Genomic DNA, 24515 nt, shown 5'->3' on the forward strand with positions numbered 1-24515 from the left:
CCATATAACGTGAATGTTATGTAAAGAAATGGACGTTTTTTGGAGTGAGAAGCTTGAATCATTAGAATAGCTGTTCGGTTCCCCACATGCAACCAGAGCCACCCTATTCTGGAACTTTTCTCTCTAATCTTCAACCTCATTCTATCAAATGGTTCTTTGTTTCCTTCAAACATATCCAAGTCTCCCCTATTTTTTTAAAAAAAGAAAATAAAAAACAACCTTCAGTAAATCATACCATGCCATCATGATATTATTCTATATCTTTCCTCCCTTTCTTAGGTATTCTCCTATAAAAAGTTATCTCTACTTTATGCCTCTATCTTTTCTCTTCTCACCTAACCCTTTTCAATCTAGCTTCTAACCTCCTCACTAAACTGAAACTGGTCTCACCGATGCTAAGAAATCCTTCTATACATGCTTTCTCAACCCACTATCCCCCTTCTCCACAGAGGCTCTTCCAGTTTTTTTTTCATCCCTCTTCAAAATTCTTATGGCTTTTCCTACCCCTACCTTTTATCTGAGAACCTAGACTCATATTTTACAGATAAAATTGAATTCCCTCTTCTACCTTTTTCCTCTTCTCCTATCAACCAGATGCCTCATGTCACTATTTTCTTTATATTTCTGACATCATGAGGCGGCCTTGCTGGTTACCCTCTACCTACTCAAATAATCCCATCATAATGTTTCCTCCAACAGATTAGTCTCTCTTTTCCTTACTCTATTACTTATTTTCAATCTTCCCCTGTCTACTGGTTCATTCCCTACTGCTCACAAACATGCCTATGTCTCCCTCATCCTAAAAAAAAATACAACCCTTGATCCTTCCTTCCCTGCTAACTATTGTCCTTTATCTTTTCTGTCCTTAAATAGCTACACTACTCAAAAATGCCATCTATAATAGGTGCCTCTACTTTACCTTCTCTAATTCTCTTCTCATTACCTTATTACCTTAGCTTCTAACTTTATCATTCTACCAAAATTTCTTTCTTCAAAGTTACTAATGTTCTTTTTTGAATTGTTAAATCTGGTGGCCTTTTCTCAATTCACATTCACTTTGATGTCTCTGAAGCCTTTGACACTGTTGATCCCTCTTGCCCTTGATACTCTCTTTTTTTCTAGGTTTTCAAGACACCATTATCTTGATTCTCCTCTTATCTAGACAGATAATACCACTCCTTCTCTGTTTCCTCTAACCAAAGGTGTCATATAGTTCTGTCCTCAGCCCTCTTAACTTTTTCCTTTAAACTACTTCATTTGGTGATCTTGTCAACTCTTATGGATTTAATTATCATCTCTGAACTGATAATTCTCAAATCTATCTATTCTACCTCAGTCTGCCTGCTGACTTCCAATCTCACATATCCAAATGCCTGTTAGATAGCTCAGACTGGATTTCCCATTTAGACATCTTAAACTCAACATGCTCCAAACAGGGCACATTATCTTTCTCTACCTTCCTTCTGTTACTATAGAGGGCAATCCCTTCCTCTGAGAAAATGACTTACTACCAAGGAGTTATCCTTCACTCTTCATTATCTTTAACCCTCCAACTCCCTATCTAATCTGTTGTGAATTTTACCTTTGGCACATCTCTCCAATGTGCCTTTTTCCCAGTGTTCTGGTGCAGGCTCTCATCACTTCATACCTGGATTATTGCAGTTACCTATTGCAGTCTACCTGCCTCAAGTTTCTCCCCAGTCCATCCTTCATTCAGCCATTTTTCCTAAAGTGTTTCCTATGCTATCTCCTCCTGCCTAGCCCTCCTCAAACTTTAGTGGCTCCCAGTTATCTCCAGGATCAAATACAGAACCTCTCTCATTTAAAGCCCTTCATAACCTATCCTTTTTCTACCTTTATCATCGTTTTATGCCTTTTTTCCTGTCACTTATACTGTGATCCAGTGCCCCTTTTCCTGGGTGTTCCAACAAGACACTTGATCTCTTAGCTCTAAATATTTTCTTTGGCCCTCCATGACTGGACTAATCTCTCTCCTAATCTCTGCCTACTGACTTCCCTGGCTTCCTTTAAGTTCCAACTAAAGTCCCACCTTCTACAGGAAATCTTTTCCAATCACTCATAGTTCTAGTGCTTCCCCTCTGTTAATTATTTCCTATTTATCCTGTTTATATCTTGTTTGTGTATATTTATTTTCATGTTCTTTCCTTCATTAGACTGAAGGCTCCTTGAGTGTATTATGGGGAAAACCAGGGGAGTTAACTTAAATATTATATGTGGGTCCAGAAGGGTATGTAGGAGACAGGAATGACAAAAGATGGGGACTTAACAAGTTAGGGAGACTGGGTTTAACTGCTAAGGAAAATGTCTGTTGACAGAAGTGACAGTTAGGCCTATCATCCTGCACCATCTAGACAAGGGCCTGTGGAAACTGGCAAGCAAATGACAAGAGTTTGTAACAAATTTAATTAAGGAAACTATGGTAAAGGATGGGAATAGGGGTTTCTACCCTTCCAGACTAAGGGCAAACCACAGAGTCAGGGGAGGGATTTATCTACACTCAGTTGAGACCTAAACAAGACAGGGCCCAGAGAATAGCAGGACTGAAGTGGGTATCCTCACAGCAGAGTCTTGGCACACTCCAGTGATGTTGCAGCTCCTCTAGGACCACTAGCTGTACTCTTTCAGGTGGGTAGATCTGGGAGCTAACCCAGCCCAAGTTAACCTGCAACTCAGGTTGGGATTAATAGTCTCTACCAAAATCTCCCACAAGTAGATGACAGTCTTCCTTCAGGATCCCAGGGAATCAGGGTACAAGCTCCACTTCCTCTGAGGTCTCCCAGAGTCAGTTACAACTTGTCCCAACCATGAGTCTGTCTCAGAGAGAGCCACACTTCCTGCTTCCCCATTCCATTTAGAATTTTCTAGCCCTTCCTGCTAGGTCTCCTAAATAATAATTAAGTAATCTTCCTCACAACAGAGGGCAAAGACTATCTTTTGCCTATTTGTATTATCACTCCTTTTCACAGTGCCTGGTACTGCTTAATAAATGTTTCTTGTTTGATTTCTTATTAGTTTTTCCTTCAGTTGTGTCCTAGACTGTTATCACAAAGAGGGGACACCTACCTTGACTTCAAATGAGGCTACATAGATATGGTCATTATCTCTTGTTTTCCTCTTCCCCTGTCACTATTTCACAAGAGTAAGGACTTGACAGGAAACAATGAAATGAATGATCTGGAATCTCAAATTTCTTGATTTTCTTTGAGTTTCTATTTTTGACAGTTTCCTCAATACTGAGATCATACTACTTTGCATTTGTCATAAAAGAGAAGTAGAACAAGGTTTCTCTAAAATTAGAGGCAAAAACAGCTTAATGCTGCATATGTCTCAACTGCCCTATTCCTTGGATTCATGGAAAGGCAAACCTATTGTGTTTTATTGCAGTATTTTTGAATTTTTGAGGATTTTTGACATACATGAATAAAATACATTTGAATCTAATTTTTAATTGTTTATCCCCCTGCCAAGAAAAATCTCTCATTAGTGTTAATTATATTGGTTCTCTAAAAGACTATTACTGTACTTCCTTATCATGTGTTTTTCTTTTTCCTGTTCCTCATTGTGCACTGGGGCATTTATTTTTACTTTGTGGTTATAAGTTCTGTTTTAGAGTGAGTGGCAGGCATGTGTATGCCCTTGATAACATTACTAGATTTGGTTTTAAAGGATTCACTCAGTTGTGTGTGTATGTATTTGTGCTCATTGAAAATTCACCACAACATTTATGACTATTTCCTTGATGACATCGTTTACTATTGTGTTTCTTCAAAATTCCTTGTTCGTATGTTGCAATCTGCTCATACACGCTGGATCTTTCCATTGCCCTCAATGTAACACTCATATTTGGTTCTTTTGAAGCAATATTACACCTTGCTACAATTTAATAACTCACAAAATTTTTACGTTAAAAAGATAGGTATTTGTTATGGGAAGCTTTGGGTCAGTAAAAGGAAATCTTCTGATACAGTGAAAGTGTAAGTTTTAACTTTTACCTCCCTAGTTCTACTAGTATCCTTGCCCACAAAAGATCACATTTGTTTTAATTAGAAAACCTTGGATGATTCTCTAAGATTGCTAAAGACATATAAATAATATTTCTTTACTAATTTAAGGATTGAAAAGCATTTGACATATATTATTATTCTTTCTCTATTGTATACTATTTTCCTATTCTATACCATTCTCATCTTCCCTTCTTTCTGTATCATGGACTTATCTAGGACTTACCTATGGGCTTTTGGGGCAAGAATCATTTCAGTATTATTGCCCCAAAAGGCTATAAATAGATCCAAGATAAATCCCATGGCACAAAGAGAGTATTTATTAGAACTTTTTGGTTCTCAGTGATTCATTTTACCAGATGACCAGGCTGATATCAGAGCAGTCTAATAGAAATAAATGGGAAGCAGTAAGAAGAATAGACTAAAGTCTAGTCAGGAAACTATTATAGTAGACTGGTGAAGAGAGGGACCACAAAGTCCACCAGATTGCTAAATAATAGTGATTGGATAGGTTATGGGAAAATGGCTTGCTAATGTACCACTGGTGAAACTATGAATTGATTAACCATTCTGGAAACCAATTTGGAACTATATCCAAAATATTCACTAAAATATTCATAACTTTGGACCCCAAAAAGGTATACCTTAAACACATATAGACCAAAGGGAAAGACCATCTTTGACAATTGAGTAATTGATGAGTAAGTTGTATTATATAAATGTTGTGAAATATTACTATGCCAATAATCAATGTGATTAGGAGAAGTATAGAAAGTCTATATGAAATGATCCAGAAATAAGGACCAGAAAAAAGATACATTTTATTTTATGAACACAATAATAATAGGGGAAAACTTTGAAAAGTAATAATCAGTAATGACTTGAAAAGACTAATGGTGAAGCCTACCACCCATCTTTGGGCAGAAGAATAGGGATTCAGAGTGTGTATTCTCAGACATGATATATATATATATATATCATATATATACATACACACAATACTTGAATCAACATGTATGTTACAAGAGAGATTCACATTTGGAAGATAAGGAGGGGAAAATATCAATAAATAATTTTTAATGTAGACAAGGAAACATGAATAAATTGAACAATATTTTAAAAAAGTAAAAATGCCATCTTTTTGACATTTAAAGTTTTTCACAAAGTGATTCCTTCCTCCATTTCCAGTTTTCTTATATTTTACTTTCTGCCATATATCCGATGATTTAGCTAACCTGGACTATTTGTTGTTCCTTGAAAATGACACTCTAAGTAGAAATTGGAAAGGTAGAGGAAACATTACAGCCAAGATCTTTCAACATTCCCCTTCAAACAACTTCTAAGTAATACCTCAAATAAAATTCTGGAGTAACAGAACCAATTAAAGCTTGAAGTGAAACATTTTTCCTGCCCAAGACAACTTAGAAGGTTAGAAGGAAAAGTCTGTGACACAGATTAGGGCAATATTGCAGTGCATCTGGTGGTAACAGCTTTGGGACTTCATGGTGATGGTAATTACAGCCATAGCAGATGTTTCAGGAGCTCACAGGCTAGACATGGTAAGAGGTCTTGGCAACTCAGAAAGTGATTACAGGACACTATTTGGCAATTCTAGTGCACACATCTATTTCTAATTCTCTGTTCCAGGGTAGAGAGAAGTGTTCTTGATCACAAGGGATCAGGAACCCTGACAAACAATAGCACTTGTACAAGTCACAAGGGAACAAAATGCTTTTGCCTATAAGGGATCAGATGTTCTTTCCAGATAAGGATCAGATCACAGAAGAGGAGAGAAGAGACCAAATCTCTTCTGGGATCACTACACCTTGGAAGTACCAAAACCTTTCAAACCCCAAGAACTAGTTTGGAAAACAGTAGTGTGAAAAAGCTTGAAGCTTGGAACAATGTCTCCCTTTCTCCTCCTAGGAGATAGTGCCCAGTTTTAATTCCAAATTAAAAGTCAAGAAGAAGACTAAAAAAATGAGCAAACAACAACAAAAAATAACCTGGCCATAAAATGATACAAGAATAACAGGGAAACTCAAGAAACAAGTTTAAAAGAAGACAGAAGCATGAAAATACCTGCCAAGACAAAAAAAGGGACTATATGAATATGATTACAATATACATATATACAATTTTTAAATAAAAACAGATATAAATAATTCTAATATCAAGGGAATCAATGAAAAAATGTGAAAGAAGGAAGCCTAGTAATACCAAATTTCAAACTGTACAAAGTGATGATCAACAAAACAATCTAGTACTGGCTAAGAAATGAGTGGTGGATCATCAGGCTATATTAGGTACCCATACACAGCAGTAAATGACATGTGTTTAATGCATCCAAAAATCCAAGCTTTTGAGACAGGAATTCACCATTTGACAAAATTACTGGGAAGACTGTACAGGAACTAATCATAGACCAATATCTCATAATGTGTACTGTCAACCTGAAAAAAACACACAGAACTACAAAAATAGTTATGTCTTTAATCAAGGAAAGAAGATTAATCTGGGAAGACCCACAAAACTTTAGTCCTGGGACTTTTAATGAACTACAGAATGCAATATGTTTGTTTAGATTTTGAGAGGAGGGAAAGGCATAGGCACGGCCACCCACTTGGGAATGATGCACAAGTCACAGTCAACCTGGCTGGGAGAGGCCTACATGCAGTAGCTAGATCTCAGAGCAGCCTGGATAAAAAAGGACAAAAAGAGATACAATTTAAATGCAGACAAGATGGTGGCTTAGTAGCAGTGAAAGCCTGAAACTGCTCTGAATATCCTTCCAAATTGATCTTTGAAAGGTACCTCAAAAGGACAGAAGTCAAAGCAGGATGAGTGAGGGGGCTCTCCCACTGAACACAATGTGAAAGATTGGCAGAGGGAGTGAATTTCCATGATATCAGGGGGAACTGAAGCAAAACTGCAAAGAGAAAAGAGCAGGCCAAAAAACCCCACCCCCCATCTACTGTGCCAAACTCAAATCTAGGGTGTAGGCAACTTTGAGATACCCGGTTATGGGTTATACACCAACAAAAGAGCACCTCAGACCCACCCCTTGAAGTCCCAGGCCCTGGAAGTGAGGTCTGGAGGTCCATAGCACTGGGATCTATCAAGCCTCCTCTGCAGTGGTGAAGACAGCTCCAGGGCAAAAACCCTGTGAATCAGAAGCTAAGACAGAAATGGCCAGCAATATGCAGATTTACCAGTCCACTAATGGGAAAATGAGGAAACACCAGCAAAATAATCCTTTGGACCCTCAAAAATTTCTACAGGAAAGAACAAAGCAGAGAACTGAAGAAACAGGAGATGATGAGACACAAGCAAACACTTCCAAAAATCTCCAAAAAAAAACCAAACCTGGAAAGTGGTGGCAAGCTCTGGAAGAACTCAAAAAGGAACTAAAAAATAAAATAAGACAGGTTGAATAAAAATGGGTCAAAGAAATGAAAGTAATGGAAAAAAGCAAAATTAGTCAAATGGCCAATGAAAAAATAAGCTGTTTAAAAATCAGAGTTTGTCTACTGAAAAAAGAGGCAAAAAAATCAAATGAAGAAAAGACTGTCATGAAAAGTAGAATGGACCAAATGGAAAAAGAGGTTCTGGGGGCAGCTGGGTAGCTCAGTGGATTGAGAGCCAGGCCTAGAGACAGGAGGTCCTAGGTTCAAATCCGGCCTCAGACACTTCCCAGCTGTGTGACTCTGGGCAAGTCACTTGACCCCCATTGCCTACCCTTACCAATCTTCCACCTATAAGTCAATACACAGAAGTTAAGGGTTTAAAAATTTAAAAAAAAAGAGGTTCAAAAGATCATAGAAGAAACTCAGTCTTTAAAAGTTAGAATTAGGCAAACAGAAGTTAATAATTTTTTAAACCCTTATCTTCCATCTTAGAATCAATACTGGGTATTGGTTCTAAGGCAGAAGAGTGGTAAGAGCTATGCAATGGGGGTTAAGTGACTTGCCCAGGGTCACACAGCTAGGAAGTGCTTGAGACCAGATTTGAACCCAGGACCTCCCATCTCTGGGCCTGCTACCCAGCTGCCCACAGAAGTTAGTAATTTCACAAGACATCAAGAAACAATAAAACAAAATCAAAAGATGAAAATATGAAATATTTCATTGAAAAAATAACTGACCTGGAAAAAAGATCCAGGAAACACAGTTTGAGAATCATTGGACTACCTGAAAGTCATGACCAAAAAAAAAAAAAGAAAAGAAAAGAAAAGAAAAGAAAAAAAGAAAGCCTAGATATCATACTACAAGAAATTGTCCAAGAAAACTGCCCTGATATTCTTGAACAAGTGGGCAAAATAGACATTGAAACAATGCATAGATCACCTCCTGCAATAAATCCCCAAATGACAATTCCCAGGAATGCTACAGCCAAGTTCAAGAGCTTCCAGGCCAAGGAGAAAATATTGTAAGCAGTCAGAAAAAACAATTCAGATATCCTGAAGCCCCAATCAGGATTACATAGGATTTGGCAGTTTCCACATTGAAGAATCACAAGGCTTAGAATATGATATTCTGAAAAGCAAACCAAAATTTCAAGGATGTGCTAAAGCAGTCTTCAGGGGGAAATAATATCTTTGGAAACATAAAATTACAAAATAGAAAAAGAATTAATAAATATATTTAAATATTTAGAAAAACCAACAAATAAATAGTTCTAAAATATGCACAAAAGAAGTATTAAAAGTTAGAGAGGAAATAGATAAATTGGAAAGAAAAAAACACAAGGGTGGTGAATAAAATTAAAATCTGGCTCTTGGAAAAACTGGTAAAATGGATAAATCCTTAGCTGATGTAATTAAAAAGAAGAGAGAAGAAAATGAGATCAATAATATATAACAAATGAGCAAAAAAGACTAGTGATGAACCTAGAAAATAGATAATACAACATATTTCCCTTCTTTTTACAAAGAGTTGGGAGATGATTAGAATAGATTGGTGGTCCACATTGTCAGATGTGGTCATGCAATGAACAATTTTTGATGAATTTTTTTTCTGTTTTATAATAAAGGGTTTAGTATGGAGGGAAGAAGTAGACCATTTCCAGAAATGACTCATGCATGTAAAAAAAGGAATCAATAAATATATTTTTATGTTTTAAAAGAAGAAAGAATAAAAATAATAATACCTTTCAGCATCTACCAGTGGCTGATAGATGACCTATTTTTAGTGGGACACTAATGTAAGGATTCAGCCCTTTCACTACCTGTAGATATGAAGCCTATGAGTCTTTATTTCTTCTTCCCTGACATCCTGTCTTCTGCTATTGGTTTCTGCTCATGCTTAAAATCCAAGATCATTATGAGTAACCACCTCTGTTATTGATAGCATTTTTCCATTGTGAGGCCTTTGAAATTTTAAAAACTGAATTTTTATTAGCTCTTTTAAGATATTATTAGCCTGGGAGTGGAAGGATAAAATACAATTTTCCAAGATATATTTAATATGGGACTTTTTTTTCCAAGGGAGACATTAAAGAAAATGATGACTAGCCACAAATGGTCTACTTCTTCTGTACGATCTCTCTATTTTTCCTTAGGCACACATTTTGACTATATTGTTTTCCTTCCTAGTTCTTCCCATCACTTGTGGATTTCAAAAATAAAATAGAAGATTTTTCTTGGCAAGATGTGAAAGGTTCCAGAAAAATCCAGCTTTCTTTAAACCCACCTCGAAAACACTTAAAAGCTATGTTTTTATCTTAATCTGACTAATTCTAATTTTAGAATGAGTTCTAAGATGCATCATAATCCCTCATTTATTACTTAGCTTCCTTTATTTTTTCCTCATTTGTAACATATATCTTACATTATTTGCCTTCATAAGTCTTATTTTTTAGGTAATTAGCAGAATTTTCAACAAACTGTAAGAGTATGATACATATTGTTATTGAAAATTAACTAAAATATTGCTGAAATGGAAAACTAAAGCATCAGGTTCAGTGGAGATTTGGCTTGGGGTTGTTGTGAGGGTTTATTTAGCAATTAATTTAGTAATAGTGTTGGACCTAGCAGGAAGGGCTGGAGGATTCCAAGATGGAATGAAGGAGCAGGAAGTGGGGCTTGTGCTCTAAGAGAGACTCCATTAGTGGTTGGACATAACTGTTGCTAACCCTGGGAGATCTCAGAGTTAGGGAAAAACTGCATCCAGATTCACTGGGATCCTGAGAGGTGGAGGCTTTCAGCAGTGGACAACAGACCTTCAGAGCAGCACCAAGTGGGGAAGTGGTTTGGAATCTGGTGGACAGCATTTCAAACTCACTCTCCCTACCTGGGTACCTTGGATCATCAGAGTTGGCTCTTGGCATCCTGTGACCATCCTTGGATTACTGTGAGACCCCAATTGGCCTTTTAGCTGAGCTGACCAAACCTGGCTGGAACCAGGTTTGAAGGAGCTTTCCCTGTGACTTCAGTACTGCTTCCTTTGGGCCCTGCCTGGGTTAGGTCAATAAGATAGTGTAAAGTCCTTCCCTGCCCCCTGTGGTTTGCCCTTAGGTTTTAAGTATAGAATCCCTTATTCCCATCCTTCAATTTTTATTTCCTTCAATTAAACTGTATAAACTTTTACCTTTGCCTGCTGGTTCCATAGACCCTGGCCTAGGGTTAGCTGGGTGACCATTGGGCCAACTGCCATTTCTGTGTCAGTTAATAGCTTGTCAGTGAACCCTGGTTTCCCTATCCTGGTTGGTCCTGTCTCTCCTTCAACCCAGTGTACCCACAAACCATTTAGTTACATTTTAATAATAATTAATATCCCTGGTGCCTCACCATTACAGGGTAGAAGTCAGATCTTGTTGCTATTATTGTTGTTCCATAATTTTAGTCTTGTGCAACACTTTGTGATTCCATGAACTATATAGCACACCTGACCCTTTTACCCTCCTATATTTTCTGAATTCTTCCAACCTTACATTTGTTGCTTCCATTACATTTCAGCTTCTGCCATCCCCTTTTTTCTAACTGATTTAATCTTCTTGCTATCTATTTAAAGAACTCGCAAATCTTCATTAACACTACAATTTGAAAGTATCAATTCTGAAGCTCCCAGCTTTACTTATAGTCCAACTTTCATAGTTATACATCGCTACTAGAAAAAACGATAGCTTTAAGTTTGAATTTGAGTATATGGAACTTTGTTGGCAAGGTGATGTATCTGCTTTTTAGTGTGCTATCCAAATTTGCCATAGTTTTCCAGGAGCTTTCAAGGAGCAAGTGTCTTTTAATTTAATAGCTGAGGTCATTCTCTTCGAGCCTAAGAATATGAAATCTGACATTGCTTCCATTTCCTCTCCCTCTATTTGCCAGGAACTAATGGGCCCAGTTGCCATGATCTCAGTGATGATCAGCATCAAGCCAACTTTTATACTCTCCTTTTTTACCCTTATCAAGAGGTTTCTTAATTCTTTTTCACATTGTGTCATCAGAGTGGTATCATCTGCATAGCTGAAACTATTGATGTTTCTCCTGGCAACTTGAATTCTGATTTTTGATCCATCCAACTTGACATTTCACATAATACATTTTGTATATACACTAAATATTTAAGCTAATAATATAGTCTTGTTATACTCCTTTTCCAGTCTCAAACCCATCACTTGTTATATATTCAGTTCTAAGTGTTGCTTCTTGGCCCAAATACAGGTTTCTCATGAGATAAGTAAGATGACCTGGTACTCCCATCACTTTGAGGACTTGCTGAATTTTGTTGTGATCCACTCAAAGGCCTTAGTATAGTCAATGAAGAAGGAGCTTGTTTTTTTCCCCCTTGGAATTCCCATTTTCTCAAAAAGTCTAGTGAATGTTAGAAATTTGATCTCTGGTTATTTTGCCTCTCTTAAAACAAGCCTGTACTTTTTGTAATTCTTGGTTCACATATAACTGAGACCTAGTTTGTAAAATCTTGAGCTTGCATATAAAATGAGTGCAATTTTTCGGTAATTTGAACATTCTTTGACATTGCTCTTCTTCAGGACTGGAAAATAAACTGATCTTTTCCAACTGGCCACTGTTGAGTTTAAAAAAATTTTTGCTGACATATTGAATGCAGCACTTTCAACAGAATCATATTATATTTAAATATTATATTAAATCATATTAAATATATCATTTGGAATTCTATCACTCTCATTAGCCTTATTATTAGCAATGCTTCCTTTGCCTCACTTGACTTCATTCTCCAGGATTTCTGACTCTAAATCATTAACCACCATCATCGTGGTCAGTGATATTAAAATCTTTTTTGTATTGTGACCTAGAAATTAAAAAGACAATAGAATGAGTCATTTCCTCCTTGTATATTAAACAAGAATGCTTTACTCTTTTTTTTCCTTTCTTTTAAATGAAATATCAGCCTAACACAACATTTGGTTATTTTCTGACATGAATATTTTTCTTTGTGACCATTCTGAATACCTTAGTAGAGTGTTGCAAAGAAACTTGAAGACCTTTAGCTAGTTGTCTCTTACTCCATTTATTTTAAATTAACCAGCATTAGTAAGGAAGATTAGTTCTTTGAGTTGACTAACAACACAAAATAATTACTTGACAGTATCAAAATCTTGTGGCCAATTAAAATGTTTTGGAAACTTCTTGAATTATACACACTGAGGGAAATCATTTTTCTCTCCATATGAATCTGTATTTTTCTCTCTAGGAAGAGAGAATGGAATTAGATTATTTCAGTGTTCTTGTCATTATTTGTTTCTTTGGTTTTTATATTTTGTGAATTTTGGAAGTGTGTAATAGAGGGAAAGAATCAGAGTCGTTTTTATGGAATATTAGGGACCCTGGAGTCAGAAGACATTACTTGACTCTTACTGCTGCACTTTCTATTTGTGTGGTGTTGACAAGCCACTTAACCTCTTTGGCCCCAGTTTTCTTCTTCATAAAATAATAGGGATAAACTAGATGACCTCGAGATCTGTTCCATCTCTACATACCCATGGCCCTATGATAGGATGGGTAGGGAGACTAGACCAGACCTGGAGTTTGACAAAGACGAATTACAAATGTTATTCATTCATTACCAGAAACTGAACAAAGATAATTAAAGTCACTGTGAGTGTGAGTATGACTTTTTTTTGTTTTTCTCAGAATACGGGCAAGAGACAACAATGGATCGTATGCTCTCTGTTTACTCCATGAAGGAAAAGTCCTACATTATCGCATTGATAAAGATAAAACAGGAAAACTCTCTATCCCTGATGGAAAGAAGTTCGACACCCTTTGGCAGGTATAAAGTAAAGAAAAATAGTTACCCAGTTGACTAAAACTAGTCCTCAAACAGAGGACACCATTCAGTCTCTTGGACAGAATGATGGTTCTACCTTGTATTTTGTTCTGATATCTCATGAGCTACTTATAAGTTATTTAACTATAAACTCATCTAAATGCCTTCTGTTTCACAAGGAAAAGAAAATAACTTATAAGCTTATACAAAGTGAGGTGTATTACTTTTTAATTGAATCTGACTAGCTTTTAGTAAAAAACAAGAATATATGTTTTTGTGTGGATATCACAAATTAACATGGTTCTCACTGTCTGGGTAAGTTAGATTTCACTCTCTCCCCAGGGCTCTTCAAAACCCTTAAGGGCCTGGAATATTTCCAGGCTTTCTACAAATGACTCTGGGCCCATGAATGGTGTTCCCTCAATTGTAGGGAGCGGTCTTTGGCACCCTAATTCCTTTTATTTTTTAATTAAAAAAAAGTTTTTTAATAAAACCCTTACCCTTCCGTCTTAGAGTCAATACTGTGTATTGGCTCCAAGGCAGAAGAGTAGTAAGGGCTAGGCAATGGGGGTCAAGTGACTTGCCCAGGGTCACATGGCTGGGAAGTATCTGAGGCCAGATTTGAACCTAGGCCCTCCTGTCTCTAGGCTTGGCTCTCAATCCACTGAGCTACCCAGATGCCAACCCCCCAATTCCTTTTAGCAGCTAACAATTGGATTCACTTTTATAAGCAAATAAGAGTGATAGTTAAATTTCTAGTTAACTCTTTTGTCAAAGACCTGCTCAAAGATGTGATCGCAAATATACAGATTTACTTTCCAACATGTAGAAGGCATAATTTCACCACATATAACTCTTTTAAGACCTCAGTTTATGGGGAGAAGAGGATTTGTTTCATAGCTTAGCTCTATTACCATAGAACATAGTCCTAGTTCCAAGTCCAACCCTACTCTTTTAGCTTGAAACCCAGGCACCTTAGCTTCTCTGGGCTTTCATGCCAGGCTGGCTGACTGCCCCATTTTACCTACAGTCCTGGCCTCTACATGACCATGGCTAAACTCCTAGGTCCCATATTAATTTCCTCTAGCACCTAAAACTGAGGAGGAGGATCAACACATGACAGAACTAAATATGCCCAGATCCATTTCTAGGAACCAGGAGTAAAAGAGAAGGAAGTTCTTTTCTTCTCATTAATTCATGGTGTTTTCTCTGTGGATGAATTAGTATCTTCATCCTCTGAATAAAACTGATAAGAGAGCAGCAGAAAAGATCCAAAGGCACTGTCTTATCAGTTTTAAAGATATAGGTAGCCAGTTGAAGGAGGGTACTTGCCTACTTACATGGGCCAGTGGCCATATTTGAAAGGCCAGTCAAGGGCATCTCCATTTCATAGGAAGAAAGTTGTCACTACCAACTATCTGTGTTACTTTGAGGTAGCCTTCTTGCTTCCTGAACTTTATTAGTAGGATATTTTGGAAAACATGATCCCTCTGTAAGGTTGCTTCTAATTCTATTGGTCTATGATTCCAGATATAAAATGTTGGATCACTCTTACTTATGCTTAAGTCAAGTGATTTGTGCAAAGTTAGATACCTCAGCAGATTCATTCATTCAATAAAAACTTTCTAAGCATATGCTATGTATCAGGTACTGTGCTAATACACACTGGATAAGTCAAAAAGAAGCAAAACACAGTCCCTACTCTCAAGGTACTTACAGTCTAGCAGGGAGACAACATGTAAGCAATATATACAGCGTAATATGAATACAGTATAAATAGGAAATAATTTAAAGAGGGAAAACACTAGAATAATGAGGGGTTCAGGAAAGCTTTTTTGAAGTAAGTGGGATTTTAGTTTGGACTTAAAAGAAGCTAGGGATGTCAATAGTTAGAGCATAGAAGGGAGAGCATTCTAGGCAAGAGAGAAAGCCAGAGAAAATGACAGGGAAAATGTAAGACTAGAAAGTAGCAGGGGTAATGATAGATTGTAAAGGGATTTGAATGCCAAATAGAACATGTCTGATCCTGGAGCCATTGAGAAACCACTAGAGTTTACCTTGTAGGGGGAAAGGGTCACATAATTGGACCTTTATTTGAGGAAAATCACTTTAGAGGCTAATGTATAATGTATTAGATGGGGGAAGACTTGAGGCAGGAAAAGCCACCAGCAGGCTATTCTGGCATCGGTATCAATATCTGGGTGGTGTTAGGATTCAAATGCCTGTCTTCCAGTTCTACATTTAAGTATTTTTTACTTGGTGCCTCTTCAAATTTACCTCAGAATACTTGGAACTAATTTTATGGCCATAGGCTATTATATATTACCTCTTTGGATCTGAGTTTCCTTTTCTGTTAAATAACTAAGAGGTTAGTCTGGATGATATCTAAAGATCATTCTAACTGAGGATCTGTATAGAGAACAGAGCTCTGAGTTCATTGATGAGGGTGAAATGAAAAGGGACAAGCAAATCTCATTGATAGCCTCAGTCCTGGTAACTCTCTCTAGGAAGGAAGAATATTTAGCATGGAGAAGAGAAGAGTGTGTTTGTGTTGGGGGTAGGTGGGTAGGTGGGTTTTATAGACTTAAATCTGAAAAGAAGAGGAAAGAGAAGCATTTATTAAGCACTTAGCACTGTCCTAAGTGTATACAAATATTATCTTATTATTTAAATGATATTAAATAATGATTAAATAATTATATTATTTTTATTAACTTTATGTAACATAGAATAATACTAAAATAGTATCTTGACATTTATAATGAAAATAAACCATCCTAAGAAAAAGTTAATTAAAAAATTGAATCACTGAAGTCATTCAGATTCGTGGAATCTGCTGCCATCTATTGCTTGAAATTATACTTAGTTTACACAGAGAGACAAATCTTTGAAGCATCTGAAATTCCACCCTTGATTTTGTTCTCTTTCTAAAGTCTTTGTAAAAGGATAATGAAACTAAGTTGTTAGTTACTTTATAGTTAGTTCTTCATAGTGAAAGTCTTCATTTTCAAAAAAAGGTTTTCTATATTTCAAAAATATTCCAAAGTTTCACGGGGGGTGTATTTGCATTCTACTGATTTTCCTTCTTCATGTCATGTCTTGCCATATTTCGAAATATATGAGAAATGTCTCCAGGGAATCATTTCCCAAATAAGTTCCAGGCAATATGACTGTAAGGTATTATTACTATCATTATCATTTTGCTGCTGCCTTTAGTAACACGTTTAAATAATGTTTTATGGTTTACAAAGTATTTTTTTTATTAAATAAGCCTCATGCAAATAAATTCTCAGAGTATAAAAATATTTGCTCCTGGGAAAATCAGTTTTTATTCATAATTCAGTAGTCTATATCAAGAATTAAAAGGGCTAACATATTGGCTAAGAATCATACTTCAGTCTTGAAAAATCTCTGTGGTTTCATTTGTATGGGCACCTCCTCACTTTAATAGATGCTTTAATGAGTTGCTACAGTCAAAAAAATATAAGTAGATCAACATTTTGATAACAAGCCTAATGAATTTAAGCTATGCAGGTTCTCAGGCAACAGATATACATTGTTTACTAAAACCAATATTCAGCATTCCTCATTTAAAAAGAACCTGCTAGAGCTTGTATTTGCCTGGCATTATACATTTATAATCTCAAAAGGATAAATTTCCTATTTGATGAAATTCAGTAGTAATTAGAATTTGAATAATAATGGCATCCTCAATCTAATATGTCATCATACAATGCTTGGCTACAATAGGTAGATAAGACCAGTGTGGACTTAAGTTTGTGACTCTGAGGTGCAAAACTGTGCCTTAATTATAATTATTACCTTAATTATAAACCTTAATTATTATTGAACTTCTTTAGGATGATAACTATCATTGATATATTTGTATAAAATGTAGTTTATAAATTTTATGATATTTTGATGAATTATACTTAGAGAACCATCCACATTTCCATAATATAGATGACAGACTTCATTTTAACAATGACTTTTGAAAAGATACTTAGTTTCATATGTTTTGTTGAACTGTTGAGAAGATTGTAAACTACTTTTAAGGTAAAACAAGAATTGATTATTTTCTATATCAGTTTTCTAAGGGATCTAATAGGAAGAAATAAAATCGAATTAGGATCTTATTTTCAGCAAGTATTGAATAGGAAGTTGTTATTTTTTTCAGCAATGTGTGATATTTGTATATCTGCCATAGGTAAATCATCTGTACTCACATTTCAGGGCTAGCCTCTTTTTTTTTAGAAGAAAAGAATAAGACACTCCTGGAGTATTAAATGTTCCTTTTTAAAAAAGGACTTCAGTGTAGAAAGCATGAGTAAATGAGTCTTGCTTTAATATAGTAAATAATACCTAAAAAATACTAAACCCAAGACCAAGCATTCTACATAATAGAGAATAAAAGCCTTTCCAATAAAATTAATAAAGCAAAAATGTTCATTAATATGATTAGTTAATATAATTCCAGAAATACTAACTATTGCAATAAGACAATAAAGAGAAACTGAAGGAAACAAAATTATTACACTCCGTAAGATATTACACTCTGTAAGAAAATCCTCATGAGTTAGTTAAAAAGTTAATTGGAAAAACAAATTTCCCAAAATAAAAGATAAGAAATAAATCCACATAAGTCATTATCATTTTTATATATTACCAGCAAAACTAATAAGAGTTAAAAGCATAAATTTCATTCAAAATAACTGCAGAAAGTATAAAATATTTAGGTATGCTTCTATTGAGATACATGAATTCAACTCTCATTGAAAAATAAAGACATACCTAAGTAATTTGAAGAAACATTAATTGGTCATTGAGCAAATATTATAATTATGATGCATACTAAATTAACTTACTTAATGCCTTACAAACTACCAGATATAAAAAAATAAAGAACAAAAGATCACAAACCTCAGGAGTAATAATGGAAATAAGTAGGAAGAAAGCAGACTATCTTTATCAAATCTTGAACTATTTTACAATTAATTATTTTAAGCAATTCATTACCTGTTTAGAAATAGAGTTGATTAGTGGAGTACATTAGACATACCACACAGAGAAGTAAGCAAACAAGTAATCCCAAAGACTCAAGTTTTTGAAACCAAATCCAATTTTTATCAAATTACTTTCCAAAGCAATTTGATAAAAATTGTATTTGAACTAATATATCACAGTGTGATAGATAAGGGAAAAATGTATGACTGCACAAATGATAGAATTACAGAAAATAGAATATACAATTTTGCTTATATAAAATTGAAAACTTTTCACCCAAACAAATCTAATGTACTTAAAGCTAGAAAGGTAACTTGGAAAAATCTTTGTAGCAAGTTTTTCTGAAAAAGGTCTCTCTTTCCAATATATAAAGAAACTAATTCAAGTTTTTTAACACTCATTAAAAAAAACTCCAAATGGGTATATGATTTAGAGAACACTAGAGAGGCAATTAAAATTAATTAAAAAAATTAATAAGCAGAAAAGTTGCAGATTTTGAGGTAAATCCACTTAAATCATTAGCATTCCTAGTTATAAATAAGAGTTAGCAAGTAAATTTTTATTAAAGTATCTACAGAAGTATAAAATACTTGGGAGAATATATCTTCTAGGTTCTATAAAATACACTTTGCAGAAACAAAAATAAGTAGGGAAGCATTCATTACTCATGAGTAGGTTGAGCCAACATAATAAAACTTGCATTACTTCATAAATTCATCTACTTATTCAGTGCTATACCAGACTCCTAAAAGAATGTTTTATTGAGCTAGAAAAAAATAATGAAATTCATATGGAGGCTTAAAAGGTCAAGAATGTCAAAGGATAAAAATAGAAAAAAGTGGGGAGGTAGGGAGTCTATGAGTTTTATATTTCAAACTGTGCTACAAAGCAGTAATCATTAAAGTGTTTCGGCACTGTTGTTTAAAACGAGGAATACATGAGAAACAAAATTATGCAGAAGAATACAAAGACAATAGCATAATGTTTAATAAATTCAAATTCTCTAGTTACTTGTGGGAGAGACTCACCTTTTAAAAAGTATATGTCTGTCAATGATTTAAATTTTACCAACAAGGCTAGAATCCAGGATAACTACAAGAGACTCATGATGAAAAAGGATATCCACCATCATAGAAGGAGCACACAGAATCTGAATGCAGAAATATTTCCTGAATTTTCCTCTAGTGTAAGCAGTATGTGTCTTGTTTCACAACATGACAAATAGGGTAATATGTATTATATGATAAATATGTATAACCTATGAACAAGCCTGCCTTCATGGGGAGAGGAGAAGGATAAGAGGGAGGGGAAGAGTTTTTTTTTAAGTTTATTCATTTTTTGTTGAGTATGAATATTTTGAAAAGAAGTATAGTTAAGGGTAATCATCAAAAAAGAAAGAAAGGAATATTGAAGAATCATTTAAAAATACAAATAAGACAAATATGGCCTCAGATACTTCCTAACTGTGTGATGCTGGGCAAGTCACTTAACCTTTATTTCCTAACCCATACCACTCTTCTGACTTGGAATCCATACACAGTATTCATTTTAAAACAGAAGGTAAGGTGTTTTTTTAATACAAATAAGAAAGCAAAAGAAAATGCAGAACATAACCTAGAAAAGCAATGTTTTCTGAATATCATAATACTGATATTTCACTGCTATATAGTGCAGAGGCTATATAGAATGCTATAATAGATTTACTATGATTTTCATTCCTTATGTGTGCAAGTAAAATACATATCAATATATGTTGATACACACATCAATATATGATGCAATATATATCACTGAAGAGAACACATTTATTAAAAAATATAAAAATTTAAGTTTCCAAACTTAAATAATAAAAATAAAAACTATAATAAAGTAGCTGTATACCCTAAATGTACCATGTGAACCAATAAGCAGTATATTCAAATATGTAAATTTACATCCAGGGGGCAGCTGGGTAGCTCAGTGGATTGAGAGTCAGGGCTGGAGACGGGAGGTCCTAGGTTCAAATCTGACCTCAGACACTTCCCAGCTATGTGACCCTGGGCAAGTCACTTGACCCCCATTGCCTACCCTTACCACTCTTCTGCCTTGGAGCCAATGCACAGTATTGACTCTAAGACGGAAGGTAAGGGTTTAAAAAAAAATTACATCCAGTTTTTCTGGTCTTGTCATATCACATTAGACCCATTTACAATGGAAAAACCCTAAGGTTCTACTCTGAAGAGAGTAAGTTTATTCATACTTAGGTTTTCTGGAAATAAGCAGAACCTAATGCAAAAGTCTGTTCTGGTGAAGCCTCCCAACCTGATGAACACCCAGTTATTTACTCTAACTGGGAGATTGAAATATCAGATTATACATTTGACAGACAAGTCATTTGGATCTCAGAGTACAATGTGAGAACCAGAAGCATTACATGTTAAGACATAACCCCTTCATTTAAGTGAAATGGGATTATTAGAACAATAAGCAAGTCTGCAACCTAGAACTAGACATTGATTCAGACCTATTAAGCTTCAAGTGAGTGAGTCAAAAGTCAGCTAAGAAGCAGTAAAGCATTAAAGCATAAAAAGTATCCAATCTAAAAACCAAATGATTTTACTTACTACTCTAGGGCAACATTTGGGTGATATACCACATTGACTTGTAAAACCATTGACTTCAAGTTCATTTGGTACACTTTCTCTGTTGCTGTAATGGGGTACATTCTACACTTAATCCACTGTTCCTTTCTTGGGCTTTCTACAGCACTGTACATGATCTGGGTATAAATGTTAAATTTGAAATATATGTGTTTTAAAAACTTTAGATAATGGAGATTCACAATTTTATGCATGGTCCTCTTTTTTTCTATACTTTGAATGAACAAAATGTTCATTTTTGTTAATGTTTATCAAATTTGTTGTAATAAAAGAGAAAAAAATTTTAAAGTAGACATCTCCTCATTAGAAAGGTTAAACAAATTGAAGTATGCAAGATGAATATATATAAGAAATAACAAATGTAAGAAATACAAAACCTGGCCAAACAGTATAACAGATGCAAAGTGAAGTAAGCACAAGAAAAGAATATAAATAATGCCTATAAGAATATAGATAGAGTAACAATAAAACAACCAGAACTCTATACTAGGGAATTTAAATGGTCAAATAACTCCAAAGAAAAAATATGACAGTCCACCTCCCTTTCTTCTTTTTAAAAATAAGGAATACATTGGGAAATATAGATGAATTAAAGATGAAAGAATAACAAAGTTTTATAAAATAATAAATGAACACATTAGGCATTTTTGAAAAAAAGTTTTGTAAAGAATATCAACCCCCAAAATATGAAGAATCTGCATTGAGGAAAATGGCAGAGTAGAGTATAAAGTTTTCTCTAAAGTCTCATACAAGGAACTAAAAATAATTCCACAAAATCAACACGAATAGTGGCAAAAACAGACAGAAATCTGGAGAGAAGCTAAAAAGTCAAAGACTACTAGGGAAAGGGGCATCTAGGTGGTGCAGTGGCTTGAGAGCTAGGACTAGAGATAGGAGCTCCTAGGTTCAATTCTAGCCATAGACACTTCCCAGCTCTGTGACCCTGGGCAAGTCACTTAACTCCCATTGCTTAGCCCTTGCCACTCTTTTGCCTTGGGACCAATACACAATATTGATTCTATGACAGAAGGTAAGTGTTTATTTAAAAAAAAAAGACTTATAGGGGAGAAGTTTTCCAACTTCCCAGGCTTTAGTCCTATTGCTTTAGGCCCTGAGGGCAGGAACTGAGCAAATAGTAGAAATAGTAGGACTCCCAGAAAGTTTTGGTTAAAAAAATTTAGACACCATACTCCAAGAAATCATCAAGGAAAACTGCCTAGAAATTTTAGAAACAGAGGATAAAGTAGAAAGTAAAAGAATCCATTCATCACCTCTTCAAAAAGAGTGAAAGATGAAATTGCACAGAAGCATCATTACTGGTTCTCAGATTAGGGAGAAAATGCTACAAGCAACAAGAAAAAAAACCAATTTAAATACTGTGGAGTTAGTCAGAATAACACGACTTAGCAGCCACAACATTAAAAGAACGCAGTACAAGGAACACAGCATTTCATAGAGCAAAAGAACTTGGACTTATGACCAAGAATGACATATGCAGCAAAAATGAGTATAATTATAAAAGGTAAGAATGTGGATATTTAATTAATTATAGGAGTTTCACCTATTCCTGAGGGAAAAACCAGAACTCAGTAGAAAATTTAATCTATAAGAAACATACAAAGATAATGAAAGGCTAACCATAAGCAGCCCCAAAAGTCAAATTGTTTGATTCCTGAATGGGAAAATGTCATCTATTGTCCCTAGAAAGAGCATAATTTCCTGGGTATCTTGAAGGAACATGTATGGAGGGAAGACAAGTTTAAGATGAATGTAATGGAATGAGCTAGAATGGTAGTGGAATAGATCAGGAGGAGGTAGGGTGGAATGGCTATCTCATAAGGAGGAGGAATGAGTGGAGGAAGAGAAGGGGAAAAATGGGTGGTAGTACTAGAAGCTTACTTTCATCAGATCTGGGATAAAGAGAGAACAACATATACAACTAGAAGGGTAAAAATATTCTTAATGTACAGAGAAACAGGTGGAAAGGGGGATGGGATAAGGGAGGGAATGGGGAGGGGAGTACATATCAGGAGGAGGGGGGTAAGGTGTAGGGATAGGGAGGGACTCTCAGGACAAGATAGGGGACGGATTTTTAGAATCAAACTCATATCAAGAACTAGGAGGGCATAGTTGTGGGATAAAGAAGGGATTTAGAAAAGTAGATAAAATAGGAATTAAAAGGTAAGAGAAGGGACACAGGAGGGACCTTTGGAAAGGCGGACTAATTTAGAAGTAGGAAAAAAAGAAGAGGGTAAAAGAGGATTTTGGGGAAGGAGTGTGAATAGGATTGATATTAGACAAAGGAAATTAACATCCGAAGAGGAATTAGCAAGAAAGAAAGAAAAGAAGGAAGGAAGGAAGGAAGGAAAGAAGGAAGGAAGGAAGGAGGTGTAGATGGATATGCACAGCTACTAACTATATCATTGAGTATAATGTGATGAGTTCACCCATGGGAGGAAAATGGATAGCAGAAGAGATAAATCACCCATGGGAGGAAAATGGATAGCAGAAGAGATAAAAAAAACCAGAACATGACAATGTGTTATTTATAAGAAGAAACACACTCAAAATGAGAGGCAAACACTGAATGAAGTTGAGGAACTGGAGAAGAATATACCATGCCTCACCTGATTGGGAGAATTCATGATATTTGACAGAGTTGGGACTAAAATGGATATAATTGGAAGGAATGAACAGAGTAACTATATTATTATTATGAATAATAAGCCTTATCAACATTGGACTTGTACATACCAAGTGTTATAACACCCAGATTTTTAAAGGAAAAACTAAATGAGATACAGATGGAAATTGATAACAAAATAATAATAGAGGCAGACTTTAATTTTAACCTCTCAGAACTAAATAAATCTAACCAAAAATAAATAAGAAAGAAGTGAAGGAGGTAAATACTTAGATGAATAAGGTTAGTAGGAGATCTAAGCCTGAGCATGAATGTAGTTTTTGGTAGAACATCATAGTTTTTGGTAGGACAACAATGGTTTAGATAGCATATGTATTCTATATAGATGTTTTAATTTAATGCTCAGTATACTCTGGAGATAATCCTGCATTCCTGAAAGGTTGTAGCATTGAAACAAAAGTTACACAAGCTAGAAGAACTTGATTTTGGAAAGAGTATGATCATGGCAATAGATTGTGTCTGCTGCCTTAGGACCAATGTAGCAAAATATGGTCCTGATAATATTTGTTATCTGAGAACCAGTTGGGCTAAAGTGATCAAATTAAATGCTGATAGGAATATGAAGAAACAGGCTTAATATATTACTAGAGTAGCTATAATTTTTTTTCTTAGAAAACAAGTTGGAAATAGTCTTAGGAGGTAGAAAAATGTTCCTGCTCATTGACCTAGGGGTCCCATGAATAGAATTAGGCCCTAAGGGCAATAAAGAGAGGGTAAAAAGCTGTATATGTATGATGATATTCATGGAAGCTTTGCTACTACAAAAACTGGAAAAAATGGCTCAAAAATTGTGATACTCAAAAGTAATGGATTGCATTATGTTATTAGAAATGACAGCTATTGGAAACATAAAAATAAGGGAAATGATGAAATGAAAAGAGAATGAAAATAAAATAAA

General features: G+C 35.2%; 1 protein-coding gene across 1 annotated transcript in view; it reads left to right on the plus strand.

Moving 5' to 3' along the window:
- SYK (spleen associated tyrosine kinase) overlaps positions 1-24515 on the plus strand; it is a 131967-nt gene that overhangs the window by 31520 nt on the left and 75932 nt on the right. Inside the window, exon 3 of the mRNA XM_044680173.1 lies at positions 13135-13273. Coding sequence (XP_044536108.1) covers positions 13135-13273 — 139 coding nt within the window. The remainder of the gene's footprint in view (positions 1-13134; positions 13274-24515) is intronic.

Source organism: Gracilinanus agilis, chromosome 1 (assembly GCF_016433145.1).
Source record: "Gracilinanus agilis isolate LMUSP501 chromosome 1, AgileGrace, whole genome shotgun sequence".
Classification (NCBI taxonomy): domain Eukaryota; kingdom Metazoa; phylum Chordata; class Mammalia; order Didelphimorphia; family Didelphidae; genus Gracilinanus; species Gracilinanus agilis.